Source organism: Lycium ferocissimum, chromosome 9 (assembly GCF_029784015.1).
Source record: "Lycium ferocissimum isolate CSIRO_LF1 chromosome 9, AGI_CSIRO_Lferr_CH_V1, whole genome shotgun sequence".
In the NCBI taxonomy this organism is placed as follows: domain Eukaryota; kingdom Viridiplantae; phylum Streptophyta; class Magnoliopsida; order Solanales; family Solanaceae; genus Lycium; species Lycium ferocissimum.
This window is the reverse complement of record NC_081350.1, coordinates 27788170-27810117: the sequence shown is the minus strand read 5'-3', so window position 1 is coordinate 27810117 and position 21948 is coordinate 27788170. Positions and strand designations below refer to the sequence as shown.

The following is a 21948-nucleotide window of genomic DNA, read 5'->3' as shown; positions in this document are numbered from 1 at the left end:
CGAGTCATGCTCGACCCACCCTATCAAATGTCTGGGCTCTCTTTAAGCATCTTATTAAACAAACTTTGGATTTTTTTAATCCGTCTTTAAATATCTTATAAAACGCTTAACCAATTGAAACAATAAAGGGAGATCTGAAGAAAAAACAAATATTTTAAAACAAGACAAAAGGACTAATATTTGAGACTAGATGTAGATGGAGTACTACTTAAGAAGAGAGTTACATTACAGTTCTGGGAGCAATTCTACTTCCAAAATTTACACATGATTCTGCACTACCAATTCAATATTCATTCTACTTGGAATCAAATTAGTCCAGTAAGGTATCTGTATCATAACACGAAACCATTTTATCCCAGTTTGACTCCATTAAAGTATTTCACAAATGCTCGTAGATACGAATTTTCTCGCTCATTGTACAGAAAAACAGTCCACCAAGATGGTTTACAGAGAAAATTTGACACCTTCATCATCAGCTGAAGTTCCCTTAAATATTGCAAGCTTCCCTTTATGTTCGAGCAGCTTCAAAGCTCGCATAAGAACTGTACGGTCCATTCCTTGAAGCTCTGAACAATAAAACGCCAAAGAAACAGATTAAACGAATAGGAAGCAAACAAAATATAAGAGCATAAGATCCCATAAATCCATGAAGTTTGTCAGAAAATAAAACCTAGTTAAACCAGGTACAGGAATTCATTACTGAACAATATACGTATAGAACAGTGCCACGACGTTAAACGAATAATGTTTGATATAATGATTCACTAATATCTCCATTACATGTTTATTACCGAGTAGTTCAAGATGGAAAGAGCATATGATCGTATTACCCAAGGAAAGATTGAAAGCATTAACTCTCCTCAGTCAAAATATGCTTCGTGCATGAAGGCAAGTGAAATGCCAAGACCCAAGCTCATATGAAAAAGATTTAAAGAAAGAAGACGAAAATAGTAACCAAAATGTGGTACCTAATATCTTCTAGACTTTAAAACCCAAACCTTACCTGTTCCACGGGACTCCGCCCCAGAACGTATTTCTTCAACTGTCATAACACTGTCCTCCAGCCCATACTCCTTCACCTAATCAGATAGATAATACTTCCATAAGAAATCCAGTAACACTGGGGAATGGCAGTAGATTTCCAACACAACCATAATGTGAACAAGGTAAAATAATACTCCAGTTCATCATTTCATCTAAAAGAAAAAGGTCCAGTTCATCAAACATCTTTGCAACCAGACACCATGTCTTTCTGCATCTATCCCCAAATGTGGTATATAGCAGTCTTCCAACAGGCAACCTAATTGCTAAACATTAAAATCACATATAGGATAACACTCTGAGAGAAATTCAACTCAAATGAGCAAACTGTGAGAGAGACTTCAAATAAATTTAAGAAGAACAAGAAAGCGGAAGCTAGGCAGAAGGGGGTCGTTCAAGATTGATGATAAACATGATCTAGCAGTGCCACCCTTTATACCTATGAATAACCCATGGAGAAGCAAAGTGGTTTTATACAAAGATAGTTAGATGAGGTGGTAGGCGTGGAGCGAGGGAGAGCATGAGAAACACATATGATCGGGGTTGTAACTCATAAGGTGGCTACATGATTCTCTTCTCCTTCTAAATCTCTACTTGTTTTGCTAGTATAACAAAATATGGCAATTGAGTATGATAGCCAGGAATGAATCCTATATCCACTCAACTAATCACAGCATAGTTCCCTCAAACGCCGACCCATTTTCCTAAACCTTACCAGGTTCTAAAATCAAATAGCATATTGAGTTAGGACAATGCAAAATTGAAACAGACAGCAATCATTGTAAACACTAGCATGTTCAGTTAGGCAATGCTAAACTTCGAACAGACATCAATCATTGTAAGGTTGTACTACTCACAAAGTTTACAATCAAGTCTGCCCAGTCTTGGATACAATGCCATAGGACTAGGCATTTTCGATGACCTTTATCCATCCATTCTGCACGACCTGTCAAGTAGATCAGAGTCAGAGATCTAACCTTAGGCAGTACAACAGAGCAGTACAACAGACTCTCATTAAGGTTCAATATATCATTAAAGTGGCTAGATCCCTTACCATCAGAAACCAATGCAGAGAGAAATGCCCCCCTAGCTTCATGACTCAGAGATCCTGCACTATCAGAGATCATCTGTATTAAGTTGTAGCATACTAAAACTACCACCACCATTCCAGATTACAAAATATTTTCATCCAGTCCGAGGCAAGCAATACCACATAAAGAGATAATCACATTTTCTTTTAGCTAAAAAAATGCAAGGATTTTGCAAATTCTTTTGAAAAAATTCACCCAGTACTGGCAAACTTTAACACCTAATGCTATTACAATTGACAATTCTTTTGGTTAATATAGTCTATAAATGATGCATACTTGATAGCAGCCTTCAACCCTCAAGACCATTCACAAGGTCACAAGCCAAGGCTTTGAAGGACTTGCAAGTCATCGCATTCAACATGGAAGCCTTGGAGAAGTAGTGGGAGAAACCCACCAAGTTATACCACATCGTACAACTGTTTTAGGTAATGATTGAAACCAAGGATCAAAGCTAGAAGAGGCCCAAGGGAGCATCATTACTATAATATAAGTCAAATTAACACCTCAAATTTCACATAAGTAGGAATGGAGGAGGTTCTATTTAAGTTCCACTGGCGTCCAAGATCAATAGCTATTATGAATATCTAAGCACCACAAGTTGATTTTTACCCAAAGCACTAATTCAGGGAATATAGACATAACACAGCTCCTTGGCTGAGCATGAAATATATAAAACACTATAATAATAATAAGAAGAAGCACTCACTTTCAATAGTAGGATTATTGAACAATGGGAAGTCTTCCTCCAGCCCTATTACAAAGATCTTTTGGGTTCGACAGAAATCAATTATGAGCTCCTTCCATAGCTGTATCTGCTTCTCCCTAGTTTCCCTCACAGGCTGCAAACTAGGAAAGAACAAAAATTATCCTATGTGCAAAACATAAACTCCACATCAGAAATCTTCTAATATTGCTCAAAAATAATTTCATGCGCAGAAAATAAAGATAATAATAATTTCTGTGAGAAACCATCTTAAATCCCCTTTAAAGATATCTTACCACCATGTTTAAAGATACAAGTCAAACATTTCACACATAAATGTCATTTTATTTTTCTTGTATACCATCAAATGTTAAAACGAAATCCTCCACTTTAGAGAAAAGAATCCCACGGTGTTAGCTGTATTACATCCTACTTATGGGGTCTAAGACCGAAGATCTAAAATTCCAGCTGAATTCTTAGACAATGGTATAACTGCAGTATTAATCATATCTTCGCCTTAAACTTGCTTGAATATTTCGAAAATTTACATTTCAAGGTAGGGGTAAGGTCTGCGTATACACGGTACACCACCCTCCCAAGACCCCACTAGTGGGATTACACTGGGTATGTTGTTGTTGTTGTGATATACATATTCTGTTTGATTAGTCATTACTGTAAAAAACAATATTACAACAACAACAACAACATACCCAGTAGAATCCCACAATGTGAGGTACGGGAGGGTAGAGTGTACGCAGACCTTACCCCCACCTCGAAAGGTAGGGACTGTAAAACAATATTAAGTAATAAAAACAAGCTTGTTCCACAAAATTGAAGACTATATTAAAAGATCCAAGAAAAGAAAAATAATTGTTTTCAACTGCCACATAGAAGGTTGGACTTACACATGAAAGTTCTTAAACATGACAAAAGGTTGGACTTACACATGAAAGTTCAAATATTAAGACCCAGAAAATGAAATTTATAGCCAAGTAGTTAAGAATTAAGCATATAGAGACATGGAAATGAGGGCAGGAGCAAATTACGTGAAGTAAGGTGGATAATTAAAGAAGTTAGGCAGCTTGAATTCCCCCAGCTTCTGCATCTTTCTTGAATTACTTCCTTCTCTGCCTTACACCTGCTCACAGAAAACCTCATTGTAACAAATAAAGATATAAAATAGAGAATGGAAACAATATCACAATTAAACCTGATACTAGAGGTGGTAAATGACTGATTGGGTTGGATTTGGACAGGTTAAAAATGAGTTAAGTAAAAAAGGGGGGTCATGAGTCATAACCCAACCCGTCCACATCTACACGGGTTGGTTTGTAAATAATTCGGGTCAACCACCGTTTTAAAGAGTAAATTTACCAACCAAAAAAAAAATAAAAAATAAAAAAACAAGAACATCTGAATTGTCAAAATGGCATAAAACATATTTACATTGAAGGCTCTTTTTTTCCATATCCCTATCAATTTGTTGTCAGGGACTGGCTTATTTGCACGAACAATTGGATTGGAAATGCGTTCTGCTTGATATTGTCAAAATGGCATCAGAAACAACTACATAGAAGGTTTAGTTACATTGAAGGTTCTTTTTTCCTGCATATCAGATATCAATTTGTTGTCAGGGACTGGCTTATTTGCACGAAGAATTGGAAAGGAAAAGTTCACGTGATATATCGTGATTTCAAGTCATCAAATATGCTTCTGGATAATGACTTAAAGTCCAAGCTTTCAGACTTCGAGCTTGCCAGAGAGGGCCCAACTGGCTTAGTGCAATCATGTTTCCACAGCGGTTGTGGGGAAATGGCAGTATGCAGCCCCTGAATACATGGAAACGGGACATCTGACACCTAAGAGTGATGTGTGGAGTTTTGGTGTGGCATTGGATGAGATTCTAACAGGTTGACAGTCCTAGAAAGGAACAGACCAGGATCATAAAAGAAACTTTTGGATTGAGTTAAACATTCCCCTGCTGATAGCGGGAAATCAGTACTCGCTCAATGCAGCTAGAACTGCAAAGATTAGCTGACACTTAATTGTTAAAAACTGCAAAAGATTGATCCAAGATTGAGTTGGGCAATAGAAACTCTGCAATATATCATTCAGGTTTCTAGTGTAAATAGCCCCAGAGAAACAAATTCCAGAGTTGAAGATGATCCTGTTGCAGATGAAAAGACAAAGCAGATGGGAGATTCAGAATTAGCCAACATGTGAATGGCCACTTGGCTAAACTTAGTGAATATTGGTGGAATATGCAGATGCAGCCTGCATATCAGATATCAATTTGTTGAGAGTTCTGGCATACTGAATGAAAATATTTATTTTGAGAATTGGTAATAGTGCTGAATGAAATCGGGCTTGACAAGTAAATGAGGCATTGCAACTTCAACTCATAGTGGCCACGAGTAGAGGCACCCATCAGTAGCCTGGAATTTTTTGTGCCATCAGATTATGCATTTGCACTTTGCAGTGTGGGCCACTATTCTAACTTATCAGAAAAAGATAATCAAACAACTACTAGAAAACATTGCTATCATTAAACAAGCAACAAAGTTTTCAGAAACTTCAACTCAGAGCTTCACAAGTCAAAACAGTATCTGACATTATCTCGAGATATGAAAATGCAGGCCTAGTAAAGCCAAATCAGGGAAAATAGAGTAGAACATATCAAGTAAAACTAGGACAGTATCCATTCAAAAAACCAAATTCAACGGGAAGAAGCAAAAATCAAGAATTCTAAGTGAAAAAAGCCTAAACACAGTTAAGTTCGAAGAATAGAAATAAACCCAATCACCATTTGTATCAAGTTACTGATCTGGACCACTGAGAAGCATATATCATACATGATATGACGCGTCTAGTATAACAGAAAATGGGAAAATGACTTAAGTCCTTTCTTCCAACTCCTATCCAGTCTAACACCTAGATATTGTTATCAAACTTTAATATCCCAAAAGTACTATCAACACATAATCCCTGTACCTTATTCTGCATCATGTATAATTACTGTATGTCACCTACAACTACAAGAAAACGATCCAGAAAACAATTTCCACTTCCTCCATACACTTCCAGAAAAAGAAAAAAAAGAAAAAAAAACTTTTTTAGAAAGTCTGCATTTCGAGAGTCAAACTTCTTAATTTTGACCATGTGTTTCAACATAGAATCTTTAAATTTTCCGACATAAAATTTACATATTTAAAAACTACTACTATAACTCACCACCAACAACAACAACATACCCAGTGAAATCCCACAATGTGTTGTGGGATTTTGGGAGAATAAAGTATACACAGACCTTACCCCTATCTCAGAAGATAAGGAGGCTGTTTCCGGAAGATCCTCGGCTCAAGAACTACTATAACTCACCATAATTAATAATTTATAATTTAAAATATTTAAAAGACATGAAAAAAATAACTTATCTGACTCTCGAAAAGTGAAAAATGTCAAACAAATTAGAACGGAGGGAGTAAAAGAATAATCAAATTCCCAATTATAGTTCGATATTTCACAATCATAAAAGAATCTCATTAGAAGCATAAAGAAATTACCACTAAATGAATATCCCTATGACCTTCAAAATCATAAGCTTATAGCAGTAGAGAGAATAACCTGAATTAGAGATGAAGAGAAGATCAGTTTACTTGTAACGTTGAATCGATGTTAAAGTTGAGTCGTATTCAATTATTCAAGGGGAAAATTGAAAAGGAAATGTATAATTTGGGGTTTGATTATAATAATGAGAAAAATGTTTGGACCTTGGAAGAACAAACTAAGCTAGCGTTTGCAATATATTTTCAAAAAAAATTGAAAAACTTTGATTTGGGTCGAGTTTTTTGAGTTTTGAAAATGTTTTTTGGCCATAATTTTTCAAAACATATTTCACATTTTATTTTGGAAAATATAAAATATTACATATACCCATAAGTTCTAAAAAGTATCAAGAATACCATCTATACATACTTACTAATCTCAAATTATGTTGAACATGATATTTTAGTAATAATTGCTAATAACAGACTTGCTAACTACTATAATTCAAATTACAGCATTTTTATATTCAGAACAGATTTCTACAGTTGGCAGAGCAATTTTTTCTAAGGTTTCTTCTTCTGCTATTTGGGCACAATTCATTTTAATTATGAAAACATGATAGATACGACTTTAATCAAGGAACAAGATAGGCATGATTAGCTGAGGTGGTTTTTAAAATATAAAAAATTGGGATAGTTTTTAAAAGGTTTGAAAAGGCTAAAATATAGATCTTGGGCCAAAAATAAGTTTGAGCCAGAATTTGAGATTTGTTTTCAAAATCTGTCAAATTTTTATGGCCAAACAAAGATTTGAAAATAAATCTTCAAAATATGCTCCCGCAATATATGGCCACACAGGAGCTGAGGAGTTTGAAATCATGAGATGAAATCATGTTTGGACATGCAATTTGAATTTCCTAAGTTGTATTTTTTCTTATAGACATAAAACCCCCATGAGTTGTGAAAACTATCAAAACTTTCTCAATTCTTATACAATCTTACCAAATAAGTAAGTCATAGTTCATAATAAAATTAATACGTTACTAGAATACCTTTTTAAAAAATACAACATCAATTGATCAAACTTTAGTTAAATAAAAAGAAAAATTTAATATGAATATTAATGTAACTACTCTTTAATATAATCCTCCTACACTGTATGAACATCAATAACGGTTGATAGAAGTTAATGAGGTTGGTAAATGGTTGGTAGGAGCAATCGTTAAAAATATCTACCAACTTATGATTTTTGTTTTACAAAATATAAACTTATGGGTCAAACTTATATTTAAAAGTTTTAAAATCTTGATTGAAATTCCAAATCATGCCTTTTTGGACTTCTGAGTTTTTTTATAAAATATAAATTTATGAGTCAAGTTTTACATTTAAAAATCATGATTTGAACCCAAATCATGCTTTTTCGGATGATTTGGAGAGATAAAATCACATGTCCAAATGCTGATTTCATCTCATGACTTGAAATCATAACGTGAAATCGCACATCCAAACGCCTACTAAGGAGACTTTGAAAATGCAAATAAGTCCCAGCAGTACAATAGATGGACTAACTGACCCCTACCCCTTCTTGTTCGGTTCTGGTTGAAAAAAGAAAGTAAATCTGTTACCAAGAAATGATGTCAGTGAAAAAAAAAATAACAATAACATTAAGAAACAAACAGAAAGTGAAAATGAATATCAAAACTGGACTACTACTTCTGCACATAAGTTCTTATCAAGTCTGCCAATCAGTCATATAGCTAATAGCAGCACACCCCATAAACCCATCAAAGCAAGTATCTTTTTTTTCACTCTTTTTATATCTCTGTGACATTATATAAATGATCACTCGTCAATCTTGAAAATTGAAATTTTTTTAACTTTCTTGAAATTGTCAAGTGGACTTTGCACTTTCAACTTTGTTTGAAATTTTAAAGTGTAAAAGATTTGCCCTTTATTCGTTTTCTCACTCTTTGAGTCAGGTCTAGATGATTATTGTGGTGGAAACTTTTGAGTTTAGCTTGTTGAAATGTTTTGTTTGAGGATTTTAGAGGAACCCATGTTGAATTATACCAGCATAGAAGCTTTAGCTCCAGTATAACAAGTTATTGTAGTGAAATCAAAGATCTCCCTTTTTGTTGATTTTACATCATATTAGTTGGGATTAAGGTTTTGTTGTGGTGGTTAACTTACATCTGGTTCAGTTTTTGTTACTCCCTCTATACCAATTTATGCGGCACTATTTGATTAGACACGGGGTTTAAGAAACAACGAAGGACTTTTGAAACTTGTGATTTAGAACAAGTTTTAGACATTTGTGTGGTTATGAATCATCTCGTTAAGGGTAAAATAAAAAAAATATACTTTAATTGTTTCTAAATATAGAAAGTGACATTCTTTTTGTGATAAAGGAAGTAGTAACCTTTGTAGTTTGGTTAGAAATAGAAATGAAATAGGTCGAAATGGAGCGGAATGGAGGATTGATATAGCTGATCCCAGCTAGTTTGGGTTTTTAAGGCATATTTGTTGTTGTTGTTGTTGAATTAAATTGGAAGGGATTTGTTCTTTGTTATGCTTCATTTTGTTTCTTTGTACTTTTCCCAAGAAAAACAAGTATAATATTGGGTACTTTGTATTTGCAGCTTATCTGTCTTGGATTGCACATTTCAAGCTTTACAAACTGAGAATTGTTAAATAATGGCAGTGTAAGTCTGGGATGCTTATCCTTTGGATTATTCCATTTTATGTTACTTTATAATCTAGTAGCTTTTGTATGCAATAATATGTCTTATTTTCGGCTTATTGGTGACTAAACAGTGTTGCCTCTGCTCCTGGAAAGGTTTTGATGACCGGAGGTTATCTTGTTTTAGAGAGACCTAATGCTGGTGTTGTACTTAGCACAAATGCTCGTTTTTATGCTATTGTGAAGCCACTTTATGATGAAATCAAACCTGAAAGTTGGGCATGGGTGAGTGATATTTGCTGCACTTAACTGAATGATCATTTATCTGAAGTATGTATGACCATTTCTTTTTCCTTCTCTTTTCTTGAGAAGCGCTTCTTTTTGTATTCCCCTCCGCCTTTTCCCCCTGTAAGGTAGTTTTCTTGTTCGTTTTCAGGCATGGACAGATGTTAAATTGACTTCCCCTCAGATGGCAAGAGAAACCATGTATAAACTGTCTCTTAAACACTTAAAGCTTCAGCCTGTTTCTTCAAGGCAAGTAATTTAAGTCTCATTAGTGGAAATAATATTTATCTTTTATGTTTGTGAATTTGCAAAATCGTCTCTTGTTTCTAGTTTCTTTTTGGTATATCCATGTGCCATGAGGTCTCTATGTGTGTTGATGATTGGGTTTCTTTTGTACAGAACCATATTTTGGTGTAGGTTGTCTACTTTTTGGTATACAGGAGTTTACCCCATCACTAGTAATAATATTTATTTTATCAAAAAAGTTTGTGAATTTGCTGAGATTTGTTTTTTGAAGTATTACATGTAACCTGGCTACTGTATTCTTGATTAATTTGATCTGTTTTATTTAAACATGATTATGTTAGTCATTTAAATGGCTAGCAATATAACTTATATTTTTTGTCGAACACCAGAGAATCAAGAAACCCCTTTGTAGAACATGCGGTGCAATATGCTATTGCAGCAGCCCATGCAACACTTGACAAAGATAAGAAGGACACATTGCAGAAACTACTTCTGCAGGGTAATTTCTTTCACTGTCACCTTTCTTATTTGATGATGATGACATTTCTTGAATACGGGACTTTACCGCATAATCTATTATTAAAGGAATTGGAAAAATAATGTCCCAACTGCATTATCCATGCAGGTCTCGACATAACTATCTTGGGTTGCAATGAGTTCTATTCGTACCGGAACCAGGTGCTTTTAGAGCTTACTTATATTTCCAAAATGGCATTAGTTCAGTGACAGATGATTACCTGCAGCTTGTTCTGCATGAAGTGAAATTTGATAATCACTAATAACTGTACCCAAAGTTGTTTAACATAATATGCTCTAATTTGTGGCAGCTGTCTCAAGATTTACTATTGGGTCAGGAAAGACATATCATACGAGCTTTTATAATGCCCTGCCAGTTTTTTTTAATTAGGTTTGCCCAATAGTTGAATGGTTTAATGGAAAAATAGTACGCCAAGTTAATTTATGAATGATTGATGTTGAAATTCGTAAGTTTGACATAAAGTATGACTAGAATGGACAAATTGAGTAGAAGTCACAGATACAGAAGTTATGAAAAGGAGTGGTTAGTCACACACCAAGTGAACTTAACATTTGTGAGATTTACTTCACCCATGGAAACAGATTCCTGCTAATTAGATTTATCAATCAAGATATAGGATCTTGTTTGGAATATAAAACAATTGTAGAAGGATTTTTTACAGAATATCAAAACAAAAAATGATACAAGCTTTCTTTCAATTATCCACATCATCTTATTTTTGAAACTCATATATCTTGAGCACGTTGACTTAGTACTGGACTATAGGGACAAGAAATTGCAATGACAATGATACGGGGATTTTGTGTGGCGGGAACCGGTCAACTCGGATAATCGGATTACTACTTTATAATTTTCATGACTGCAATATTCAACTTTCTATCATGTTACATCGTGGAATTCTCTGCTGCACAAGCTAAGATATAGTCCAAGATGTTATGCTACAAGCTAGTCTTCCTGTATTCTCTTGTTTGATAATAATGGAGACCGCTTTGTTGATTATTAATGTAGATTGAAGCACGTGGGCTCCCTCTTACACCTGAATCATTGGCTTCCCTTCCACCTTTCGCTTCAATCACCTTTAATGCAGAAGAATCAACTGGAGAGAATCGCAAGCCTGAAGTTGCAAAGACTGGATTAGGGTCATCAGCAGCTATGACAACTGCAGTTGTTGCCTCCGTGCTTCATTATCTTGGCGTTGTGAACCTCTCCTCTTTGGCTGATGTCGATGTAGTTCATGTTATAGCTCAAACCGCTCATTGCATTGCACAGGGTAAAGTTGGCAGCGGGTTTGATGTTAGTTCTGCAGTTTATGGCAGTCAGCGCTATATCCGGTTTTCGCCTGAAGTGCTCTCTTCTGCTCAGGTCTTCTTCACTTTCCATCTATTTGTTTAATTTGTTGACATAGTTTGCTCATGGATAAAGTAGTTTTGTAAGTTCTCTCAGAATCTCGGTTACAGGAAATACCCTTAGTCTGTGTGTATATATATATATATATTTTTTTATAATTAAATCTGCCAAAAACTTACTCTTTGAAGCTCACTAATAGTCCATGGCTGAATTAGATAGCTTTTTCCTAAGAGGTGATAACAAAGTTAATGTACTCTTTCTAAATTGAATAACTTCTTATGAAGATGATGAATATATCGCATCATTCAAGCGCCCCCCCCGCCCCCCCCCAAAAAAAAACACCACCCACACACACTTTTTTTTTTTGTTTTTTTGAAAGTGGTACTGTTGTAGTCCTCAGCATCCAGGGTATGGTGGCCACCTCCAAACAAGACAGAAAAAAAAAAAAAAAGTAAGGAGAAACAGATTTACAAAGCTCCTAAGAAATCTACTAGGTCATCTACTTCCTCTATACAATCCTCTTTACACCAAAAGAATAAAGATACGATACAATTCCATTTCACTGTATGTATGGAATTGATTTTATCTTCAAAGCATCTACCATTCCTTTCCTTCCATACATCCCACCAAATGCAGGAAGGTATAATCCTCCACCACTTTTTCTGAGTTTTGCTACCCCCTCTTCAGATCCAGCAACTCATCAGATTTGCAGTATGTTCAGGCATTGTCCACTCGATCTCTGTGAGACTACAAAACATACTCTATATTTGACCAGTAAATTTGCAATGAAGGAATAGGTGGTTGTTGGTTTCATCATCTCATTACACAAAAAGCATCTGGTCACTACTGGCAAAGCCCTTCTCCAGTAATACTTCATGGGTGAGACAAGCGCTTTTAGCCACCAACCATGTGAAGCATTTCACCTTAGTTGGCGCCAAACTTTTCTAGATATTCTTCCAAGTCCTTGTACAGTTCCCCACTTCTACACTGATCTCCTTCTTATAGATCTTGCTAACTGAAAAAACTCCATCCATAGTATGTCTCCATCTCAAGGTGTCTGACTCAGTTAAGGCTAAGTTGGAGCGGGTTACGTCCGGGATACAGTCAACCAAGTTCGGATACTTTGACCGGAGTCCATTGACAAATTTGGGGGAAAATTGAGATTTTGGTTTCTCAAAATTAAAGATAAAACAGATTTAAGATAAGGGAAATGACATACCTTCAATATTATACTCTAGTACTTTTGTCTCATTTTTGCTGCTTCGTGTTTCAGAGAATATACATGTAAGTTTTTCATAGAATATCTCTCAACATTTGTAGCTCTACTTTTTATATATTTGAATTTTCTTAGCCGAATCCCCGCACCCCTGAATCTTAAAATTTAGATTTTGCCGAATCTGACAATCGGATCCGTACCCGTATCGGATACCCACACCTGAGTCCGAGCAACTTAGAGTTAAGGTACCAGTAAAACCCTCAATCTCCTTCAGAAGGGTTGCCATTCCAACCCTTGTTAATTACATAGCCTTTGTCCTAAGAGGTGATAATAAAGTTAATGTACTCCTTCCAAATTGAGATAACCTCATATGAAGATGATGAATGTATCACATCATTCAAGCCCCTAGGGCTTTGGTTAAATGGTAAGAGTCTACATATGATATGTGGATTGTGTAGATTAGGTCCACGTCACGAGTTCGAACCATGTGACGGACCAAAAGCCTAGTTCTTAAGAAGGGTAGAGGGCGGGTCTTTATCCACCAAGTTTTAGACCATGAGCCAGCCGGCTCTCATGGATTTCTCAGTTACTAAAAATAAGAAGAAAACAAGAATGTATCTCATCATTCAAATGTCGTTTCCATTGCTGCGAGGTGCTATTCTTTAGGTAATGTTAACTATGATACAGTCTCTCTGGAATTACAAAGGTCAGAAAGGTAGAAAATTCATGCTGCTTACTGGACATTCTAGGCTTAGAGAGTGGTATATAGTTACGAGCTGCTGTAGCCTTTTCGTGGTAAAGTAAATTATTGGTAGACCATGTTATAGATCCTTTTGTCATAGAACTTTTAGGAATGTATCATTTTAGTTGGCATGGATGCACGGCTTTGGTGCAAGTAATTTGTAGATAATCAGTGGGCTCTGTAGGGATATAAGTCTTCAACTCAAAGGCTCGATAATACATACTTCAGTGGTGCTAAAATATAGCTTGGTCACCCAAGGCCCAGTTTATACCAGGGGTTGCAGTTATCTGTAGGCATTTTTCTGAAGAACGAAAACGGAAGTGGTAATTGGAGGAGTGGTAAGTGAGGTTTGAAATGTTCTTCAATCTTCAGAATGTTGATCGTTTTACATGCAAAGAAATTGCCTCAGAACCTATTCGTAGGAGCTGTGTCAGAGAAATAGTTATGCTATAACCACCTCTAACCTAACTGTCACCCAAATCTTAGATTTGGTCTCTAGAAAATTACCTTAGGGTTTATATCATTTTTCCTCCAGTCTAAAGCTCATGTTGCTGGATTGAGAAGTGCATGACACGTCAATATGAATTGAGCTGTTGGGTTTTGCTAATTGTCACATCACTTTTGATTATCTGTATAAACTTATTTCTTTGTCAACAATTAATAGCTGTTGGTTCTTTTGCTGATCTCTACCTGTATAAGATTAAGGAAAGATGCCAGGGTTTCTATTACTTGTCAGCTGAAACTTATGCGGCATTTGGTACCTGTTTATATCAATTCTTCAGTAAACATGAAGGAATAGTTTATCTTCAATCAATCAACTATACCTCATTTACCAAAGTAATTGGTGTCGGCTATATAAATCCTCATTCGGGCAGATTTCATCCCATCCACATTTGCTAATTGCTATACGGAGTGATGAGATTTGTGGATTTGCATCTGAATCTTGTCGAATCTAGTTTCACAACTGTTCTGACATTCTTTTGGTTAGCAGAATGCAGGTATGGCAACACCACTCACAGAAGTCATTGATGATGTCCTAAAAGCCAAGTGGGATCATGAGAGGACCAAGTTTTCATTGCCGCCTTTAATGACTTTAGTGAGTCTGTTATTTTGTATTCCACGACTTTATGAATGTTTATCTGGTTAAGAATAATGGATTGCTCAACCGCTATAATCCAACCTAGCATGGTTTTTGCCCCTCTGTGATTGAATCACGTGATTGACTGTATAAACGTTATAACTGAAAATGTTGCCCGACTGAAATTTTTTACCTTATACTTGCAATTTTAATGGATTCATTCCTGCTCTCCCAAGGCATCCTACTGCAGCAGAAGTTGTCTCAAGATTAAAGTGTTAATTTTATGTGACATGCTGTTTCTTCTTTTAAGTTGTTGGAGCTAATAGCTGGGCACTTGCAGTTACTTGGAGAACCAGGCAGTGGAGGATCTTCCACACCATCAATGGTTGGGGCTGTTAAGAAATGGCAGAGGTCTGACCCTCAGGATTCTCTAGAAACATGGAGAAGGTTGTCGGAAGGAAACTCTGCTCTTGAAGTGCACCTAAATACCTTAAGTAAATTGGCAGAGAGACATTATAATGCTTATGAATGCATCATCAATGCATGCAGCCTGCTTCCTGCTGAAAAGGTAAAATTCTTGTGGAGCTCAAAATCTAGTTCTATCTGGAATTGAAGTTTTGCCTCATTTTATCATAAATGGCAGGTGGTAACTACTCTTGACACCTCTTAAATGCTAATATGTTCTGGGAAGGTGTAATTTAATACCTCGGGTGTTGAAGATGCTGCAATTTTGTCTTATGTAACCTCACTAAGTTGACTGGAGGATGTTCCTAGTCATAGTGATTGTTATCTTTGCCTTCTTAATAAGTCAATTTCATTTATAAAGCATACGAAAAAATCTACTGCTTAATAGATGAAAAATTCATATCCTACAGCTAATTAAACCAGATAGCAAATGCAATTCAAAGACATGGGTTGGAGGTAAAAAATACCCTCCTGGTTCCGGTTTTCCTTTTCGTTTTTACTGTTCCCTTTTTTGACATGGTGTAGAACTCCTAAACTTCATAAGTTGATGTCTTCCCTCTTTCTCTACCCCATCGTTTTCTTGTGCCCTTTTTACCTCCAGCAATACCAACACCAATTGTCAGCTTTTTTGATATTGCTCAAAAAAAAATAAAAAAAAAATTCTCAAAACTCTTTGTAGTTCTACCAATCCTTTTCCCAAGTTTAAGGAGCAATGGATGAGCTTTTGATTCGAATTTTACAGATTGCCTAGCATTTCTGAGGCAGTGGATCCACTTGCTCCTAACTTTCATCCCATCAATTTTTGGGTGCTCCACCTCTCTCTTCATAGTCCTCCTGCTTCAGCATTTTTCTGCGAGTCCTGAACTTGTTTTACATCTGATGGCCGATTTATGTCTATCTCCATTAACATTTTGCCATCTTATTCTGATTAGTAAAGCTGTCCCTCTGATGTCCCATATCAAATAACTCCTTCGTACAGTTACCTTGCAGAAGTGAAGGCTAATATAATTATTCAATTTGAATTTTGTCCTGCCTGTCATAAGGACCATACTTGAGATCAACCAGTTAGCTAATTTCTAATTCAATTAACAGAATACCAAAAAGAGAACATCTCAAGGGTCTGATTACATTTATAAGCCAAAATTTGAAATATTTACAGGATTCTAATAACTTTTTGGTATAATTGTGAAATTCTATCCATAGAATATTTGGAGATTCTTTTTCAATTTGGGAATTTGAGTTCTTCTGTTTTTAACCATGAACAGTGGTTGGAGAAAGCAAATGAACCCACTCAAGCAGAAATTGTTAAAGAATTATTAGGAGCTCGGGATGCTATGCTTCGAATTAGGTATCAGATGCGCAAGATGGGAGAAGCTGCTGGAATTCCAGTAAGTTATCAAGTACTATGTAACTAGATACATTTTTCTCGTTTCTTTCTCTTCTCATTCCCCACTTCTGTATGAATTACTTAAGATGAAAATTTATCAAGACATGACTCTTATCTCAATTATGCAAAAACAGGATTTGTCTACGAAGAATTTAATCTCCAGACAACTTCTATATGAAATTATAGTCTCCATTTCCTTAGGATTTCGATAGATGTCCAAAAAAGTAAGAGTAAAAAGTGTTAAATGAAGTAAATGAAAAAGTAACTTTATTTTATGCGTAGAGGAAAATAACTTGTAAATGAGAAAAAAGTATGTTCCAATTCAAATTCCTACATCTGTTGCAAAGTTTAGAAATTTTGTAGGAAGATGGTTTTTTTAATTTAAACTTTCTTCTTGCTTTCAACCAACACTTGAAAGAAAATTATTTTTTTCGTCTAATTTACTGTACTGCAATTTTCCCAAGGAACATATTCGACTACCTTGACATTAAGGTCAAAAGCTTTTAAAGAGTCCAGTGCACTGTTGCCTTGTTCCATGTTAATGACCATTTCTTTCACCTTGTACACAATTCACAGATAGAACCAGAATCACAATCTCAGCTACTTGATGCTACAATGAACATGGAGGGAGTTTTGTTGGCTGGCATTCCTGGTGCTGGTGGATTTGATGCGGTGTTTGCAGTCACCTTGGGGGCTTCAAGCAAAAATGTTACTCAAGCTTGGAGTTCCCTCAATGTTCTCGCGATGCTAGTAAGAGAAGATCCTAATGGCGTGTCGTTCGAAAACAGTGATCCTCGAGCAAAGGAAATTACTACAGCTGTTTCTTCAATTCAGCTTGAATAATGATCTGGAAGTTGGGGATCACTTGCAGTGTTTTAATAGTGCTATATGACTATAAAATGAGATCTTTAAAATTTTAGAATGTATAGGTTACTTTTCCAGTTCAGGTAGGATTTATCAGCTAGGTTGAGGTTTCAAAACTGTAAGGTCACAGTGACCTTCTATTGTTTGAAGAGGGCAAATATTTGCCACGAAAAAATAAGCGCCAAATGAGAGCCTGCTCTAGTCTTACGGATCATTGAGTCGAAAAATAGATCTTGTTGGAATAATTAAATTTCCTTTTTACGTCATTATTTGAATTGATTGTTGTCAAGTTATGTGGATCAAATATTTGGCTTCAGCAGTGAAAGCGCGTCTAAACAGGATTATATGATTCCTCATCAATTTCCCTGCTCTTTTCACCCTGTTCTCATCCACTAAAGAACTAGATTTTAGTTTTTGCTATGAGGCAAAAGCGCTCTTTGTGGAAATCCTTTATCTGGGATGATTCTAAAGGTAGTTTCTAATATTGTTTACATCTTTGAACTACAGAAAATATGAATTGTAATAAAGAAAGGGAAGTTCTAAGGGTAAAAGAATATGCATTTCAGTAGTCTTGACAAGAGCAAGTTCCATCTTTGAAATGGTGGAACCGATTTCTGTCCCTAACAACGATATCCCTTCCGTAAATCATGGAAATAAGTTTAGTGTATGTGTGACAATCACTACACATTCTGACATTTCTCACTATCCTTATAGGAGAACCTTGCGATGTTTTTATAAGTGCAAATGCAATTGCCAGCTTTTGACTATGAGTGCTCAATCTTTGCCTCTTCTCTTCTTCATCTACATCAAACAATACCAATGATGTATCTGGTGAATACCCTTCAAATTTCAGTTGCCATTCCATTTGGTGAAGCATCTCATAGACCTCATCATTGCAGGTATGTGACCTATCTTGTGACACAAACTTGTAGAACTTTCTGTTTACTTCAACCGAACAAGAACCAGGTACTTGACTTATCCTTTCATTAACCATTTTTTTCCGAATTTCAGCCATCTTTTCCCACATTTTAGCTTGTGCATACATATTGCAAAGCATCACATAGTCACTAGCATTTCTCGAGTTCAACTTGAAAATATGCTTGGCCGCTACTTCTCCCAACTCAATGTTCCGATGAACTCTGCAAGCACTTAGTAGACTTCTCCATAAGACGTCGTTTGGCTCCATTGGCATGCCTTTGATGAGCTCCAAAGCTTCCTCGAGCCTCCCAGCTCGCCCCAAGAGATCGACCATGCACCCATAATGCTGAATCGTTGGCTCTATCTGATGCTCAAGTCTCATCCGGTCAAAACATTTTAGCCCTTCTTCAACCAGTCCAGCATGATTACAAGCACTCAAAACACCAACATAAACAACATCATCTGGTTCTATTCTTTCTTTGAGCATTTCATGGTAGATCCTTAGAGCTTCCTGTCCGCGCCCGTGCAAGGCCAGCCCTGATATTATGGCACTATAAGACATCTGATTCTTGTTTGCCATTCTTTGAAAGAGAAACAAACCTTTCTCTATGCATCCACATTTAACATACATATCTATTAAGGAAGTCACTACTATAACATTGAGACCACTCATGTTCCTTAAAAGATGTGCATGTGTGGCTGTCCCAAAATCAAGGGCATCCAAATGAGTACAAGCAGAAATCACACTCACCAATGTACTTTCCTCTGCCCTCCAACACCCCTCAGAGTTCATTTCACCAAAAAATTTAAGGCACTCAGACCATAGTCCCAAATTAGCATGAGCTGCAATAAGTGCACTCCAAGAAGCTATAGTCCTTTGATCCATTTGGTCAAAGACAATGCAAGATTCTTTAATTTCTCCACACTTTCCATACATATTGATCAAACTGTTCTGCACAAACACATCATCCTCATGTCCAAACTTTAAAATTTGTCCATGAATCTGCTTTCCTTCTTTGTTTGCCCGAAATCGAGCACATACCTTAAGAAGTGCAGGATATGAGAAATTATCTGGTTCAACCTCGTCTTCAATCATATGAATATACCAAAGTAGAGCTTCTTCCAAGTTCATATCCTTGACATATCCTCTTATTACAGTATTGTATTCAAATGAACCTGGATCACTTATCTTGCCGAAAATCGAACAAGCATAGTCCATGCTGCCCCATTCTGAAAGTGCACAAGTGGATAAAAGATTGCCTGCACAGAAAGAGCTACAAATAAATCCAAGTTTCAAGATTTGGCCATGGACTTGCTTCAATTCCTTCATATTGTTGCATTTCTTGATCATAGAAATCCATTCTTGTTCCTTCAAGCTGAAGTTGAAGTCTGGGGCTTTTGCATGATCTTCTTGAGGTATCAGCAGTGGAGTCTTATTAAGGACTGAAGTCCCCACCATCATGTTTTTACACCATCATTTACTAAAAAATGGACAAAGATACACTCTTTGAGAAAATTTCAAGAATTTTTGAGCTTGATGAACTAATAAACTCACTAGTGTAGTATTAAAATTTTGCAAAAGAAAATTTTGGAATTGGAAAAGAATTGAAAGTAGCTAGGAATCTTGAAAATTTTCTTGATTGGGACAGTTGGAAGGTGAGCTCTCATCCATGAGATTTGGAAAGTGAATTTGAACCAGAAAAAATCTGCCAAGTCATGAGACACGTAGAAGTTGATAGGATAATGTTTTTGAGAATATGGGTCCACAAAGTATGGAATTACTAATATGGAAGATATACCTCAGAAATATACGGAACCACTCCTATTGTACTTTTGGTAAGTGGTCTACCAATTTCATTGGTCAGCACAAATTACAATAATCTACACTTGTGCCAAGAAAAAAAATGAAGAAAAAGAAAAAAAAATTATTGCGTCCTGCCGGTGGAACCCATTTTCCCCATATACCATGTTACGAGGGGATGAAAAAAAAAATTGCAGGATATTTATTTAATGAACTTAAGTTATATGCACGAAAGTGTAAAAAAAATATTTATACAATTATATTATTTGAAACGCAATTGCAATTTGTAGATAACGTCTTTGTATAATACGGTGACATGAAAAATGATGAGGAAATAATTTACATGACCGATTAAATTACATTGAAAGTGTAAAAGTTTTTTAGGGTATAATAATATTACTTAAATGCTTGTTTAACTTTAGGGTAGCTTAGTTGTAATCCTTTTGTCCCATACCCTTGGACCCTTGGTTACCTTCACTCTTTACACGGTTTTTATGAAGTGGAAGCCCTTCATATTATTTGCCAATATTGCCTTCTATAAATTAAAGAACACTGGCGAAAAAAAAATACTTAGGAAGCTAATGCCAGTTCAATAGTCCTTAATTGTTTGTCATTTTTCTTTTCCTTACAAGTTTTTACAAATAAAGACATAGTACCTAGTCCATTGGACCAGTAAAGAGTTTGTTATTGAACTTTGAAATGCAGTCTATGGTAATGCAAGGTTTATACAATTTTAAATCATCTTTATAGAAACTACATTTACAACAAAACTAATCTATATAAAAAGTTTTTCGAATTTCAAAGAAAAAAAAAGTATTATATTAGACGCTTACTCCTTCCTCAAAATCAATTCTCCATTACATCAACAATACTAATACTGCATCATCTGTTTACTTATTTGTAGATTTAGTAACTTGTTATCTTCTTCAACATCTAATATTTTTTTCAGTATTCCTGCCTTCATAGAGCTCTTCTTCATTTTTTGCTTCATCTCAACTTTAAATGGATAATGTTAAGGGATGTTCCCGAAAGCCCAAATCTCTTTTCTCAGGCCTGAGGCCCAAATATTCAGTGTGGAGCCTAATTCTCCTTTTAAGTTAGGCTTACTGCAAATCTTTGGGAATTTTTTGGGGGAAACTTACATAAATGACTACATTTTGGGGGTTGTTTTTTAGGCATAGCTACACTTTAGCTAATTACATTACATAGCTACAGTAGACGAGCGCTACGGTAGATTGTATTCGGCCGCTACAGTAGATTGTATTCAAAATTCGGATTGTATTCAAAATTCGGCTGTGTCAGATTTTGGTGTATTCAAGTTAAATTTTGCTTTATTCAAGTCAAATTTTGATGTATTCAAGTTTGATGTATTTAACTAAGTTGTATTCAAGTCAAATATATTCAACTCAATCGTATTCATTTGTAGCTACTTTTACACTGTATTCATTTTATTATATTTAAAATTGATTGTATACAAAAAAATATCCTTCAAAATACAAGAAACAAAAATACACCCCAAACACATTTTTGCACTAAAAATTAACGAATACACTCAAAAACTGAATACAAGAAATAAATTTCACTCTATTCATTTATATACACTTCAAAATTCACTGTATTCATTTGTATACAAGAAATAAAATTAACGAATACAAGAAATAAAATTCCGGCCAGATCTAGTTGTTTCCATCCAGATCTGACCGTTGTCACCATCGTCGTCATCAACACCGGATTGTATTCAAAAATAGAAAGCCATTTCCGACGAAATCTAACTGATTCCGTCCAGATTTGACCGGAATGTCTGTTGCTCGCATCAGATACAACAACTATTAACGTCGGTCAGATCTGTACAACAACAACTCCATGAAAGCACCGTAAAAAAACCTCCATTACTGCTCCAACAGAGACCAGCGAAAATACAACAAAAAACCGACCATGAAACCATTGAAAACACCAAATAAATCACCAGAAACAACCCCAAAACAGCCACCGCATCTCCTC

General features: G+C 35.7%; 3 protein-coding genes across 9 annotated transcripts; 1 reads left to right on the top strand and 2 right to left on the bottom strand.

Moving 5' to 3' along the window:
* Positions 1 to 268: 268 nt before the first annotated feature.
* LOC132030116 (vacuolar protein sorting-associated protein 25) lies at positions 269 to 6616 on the bottom strand. 4 transcript variants are annotated; one of them, XM_059419607.1, is made up of 8 exons: positions 6460 to 6610; positions 4814 to 5002; positions 3882 to 3974; positions 2839 to 2978; positions 2096 to 2149; positions 1899 to 1987; positions 1004 to 1079; positions 269 to 566 (listed from the first exon to the last, which is right to left on the bottom strand). In XM_059419607.1, the coding sequence occupies exons 3-8, from the start codon at positions 3938 to 3940 to the stop codon at positions 445 to 447; spliced, it is 540 nt and encodes a 179-aa protein (XP_059275590.1). In that variant the 5' UTR covers positions 3941 to 3974; positions 4814 to 5002; positions 6460 to 6610; the 3' UTR covers positions 269 to 444. The 4 variants fall into 4 exon arrangements, with proteins under 4 accessions (XP_059275590.1, XP_059275588.1, XP_059275589.1 ...); XM_059419605.1 differs by lacking the exon at positions 4814 to 5002 and having other exon boundaries at positions 3882 to 3973; positions 6460 to 6616; XM_059419606.1 differs by lacking the exon at positions 4814 to 5002 and having other exon boundaries at positions 3882 to 3973; positions 6399 to 6602.
* A 1478-nt stretch (positions 6617 to 8094) lies between these two features.
* On the top strand, positions 8095 to 17544 carry LOC132030113 (phosphomevalonate kinase, peroxisomal). 4 transcript variants are annotated; one of them, XM_059419600.1, is made up of 11 exons: positions 8095 to 8169; positions 9020 to 9082; positions 9195 to 9345; positions 9497 to 9594; positions 9981 to 10090; positions 10217 to 10269; positions 11138 to 11491; positions 14426 to 14530; positions 14853 to 15080; positions 16243 to 16365; positions 16941 to 17544. In XM_059419600.1, the coding sequence occupies exons 2-11, from the start codon at positions 9075 to 9077 to the stop codon at positions 17205 to 17207; spliced, it is 1497 nt and encodes a 498-aa protein (XP_059275583.1). In that variant the 5' UTR covers positions 8095 to 8169; positions 9020 to 9074; the 3' UTR covers positions 17208 to 17544. The 4 variants fall into 4 exon arrangements, with proteins under 4 accessions (XP_059275583.1, XP_059275585.1, XP_059275584.1 ...); XM_059419602.1 differs by having other exon boundaries at positions 8154 to 8173; XM_059419601.1 differs by lacking the exon at positions 8095 to 8169 and adding an exon at positions 8180 to 8315.
* Positions 17545 to 17664: 120 nt separating this feature from the next.
* LOC132030112 (pentatricopeptide repeat-containing protein At1g31920) lies at positions 17665 to 19835 on the bottom strand. The gene has a single exon (XM_059419599.1). The coding sequence runs from the start codon at positions 19606 to 19608 to the stop codon at positions 17791 to 17793; it is 1818 nt and encodes a 605-aa protein (XP_059275582.1). The 5' UTR covers positions 19609 to 19835; the 3' UTR covers positions 17665 to 17790.
* Positions 19836 to 21948: the final 2113 nt, after the last annotated feature.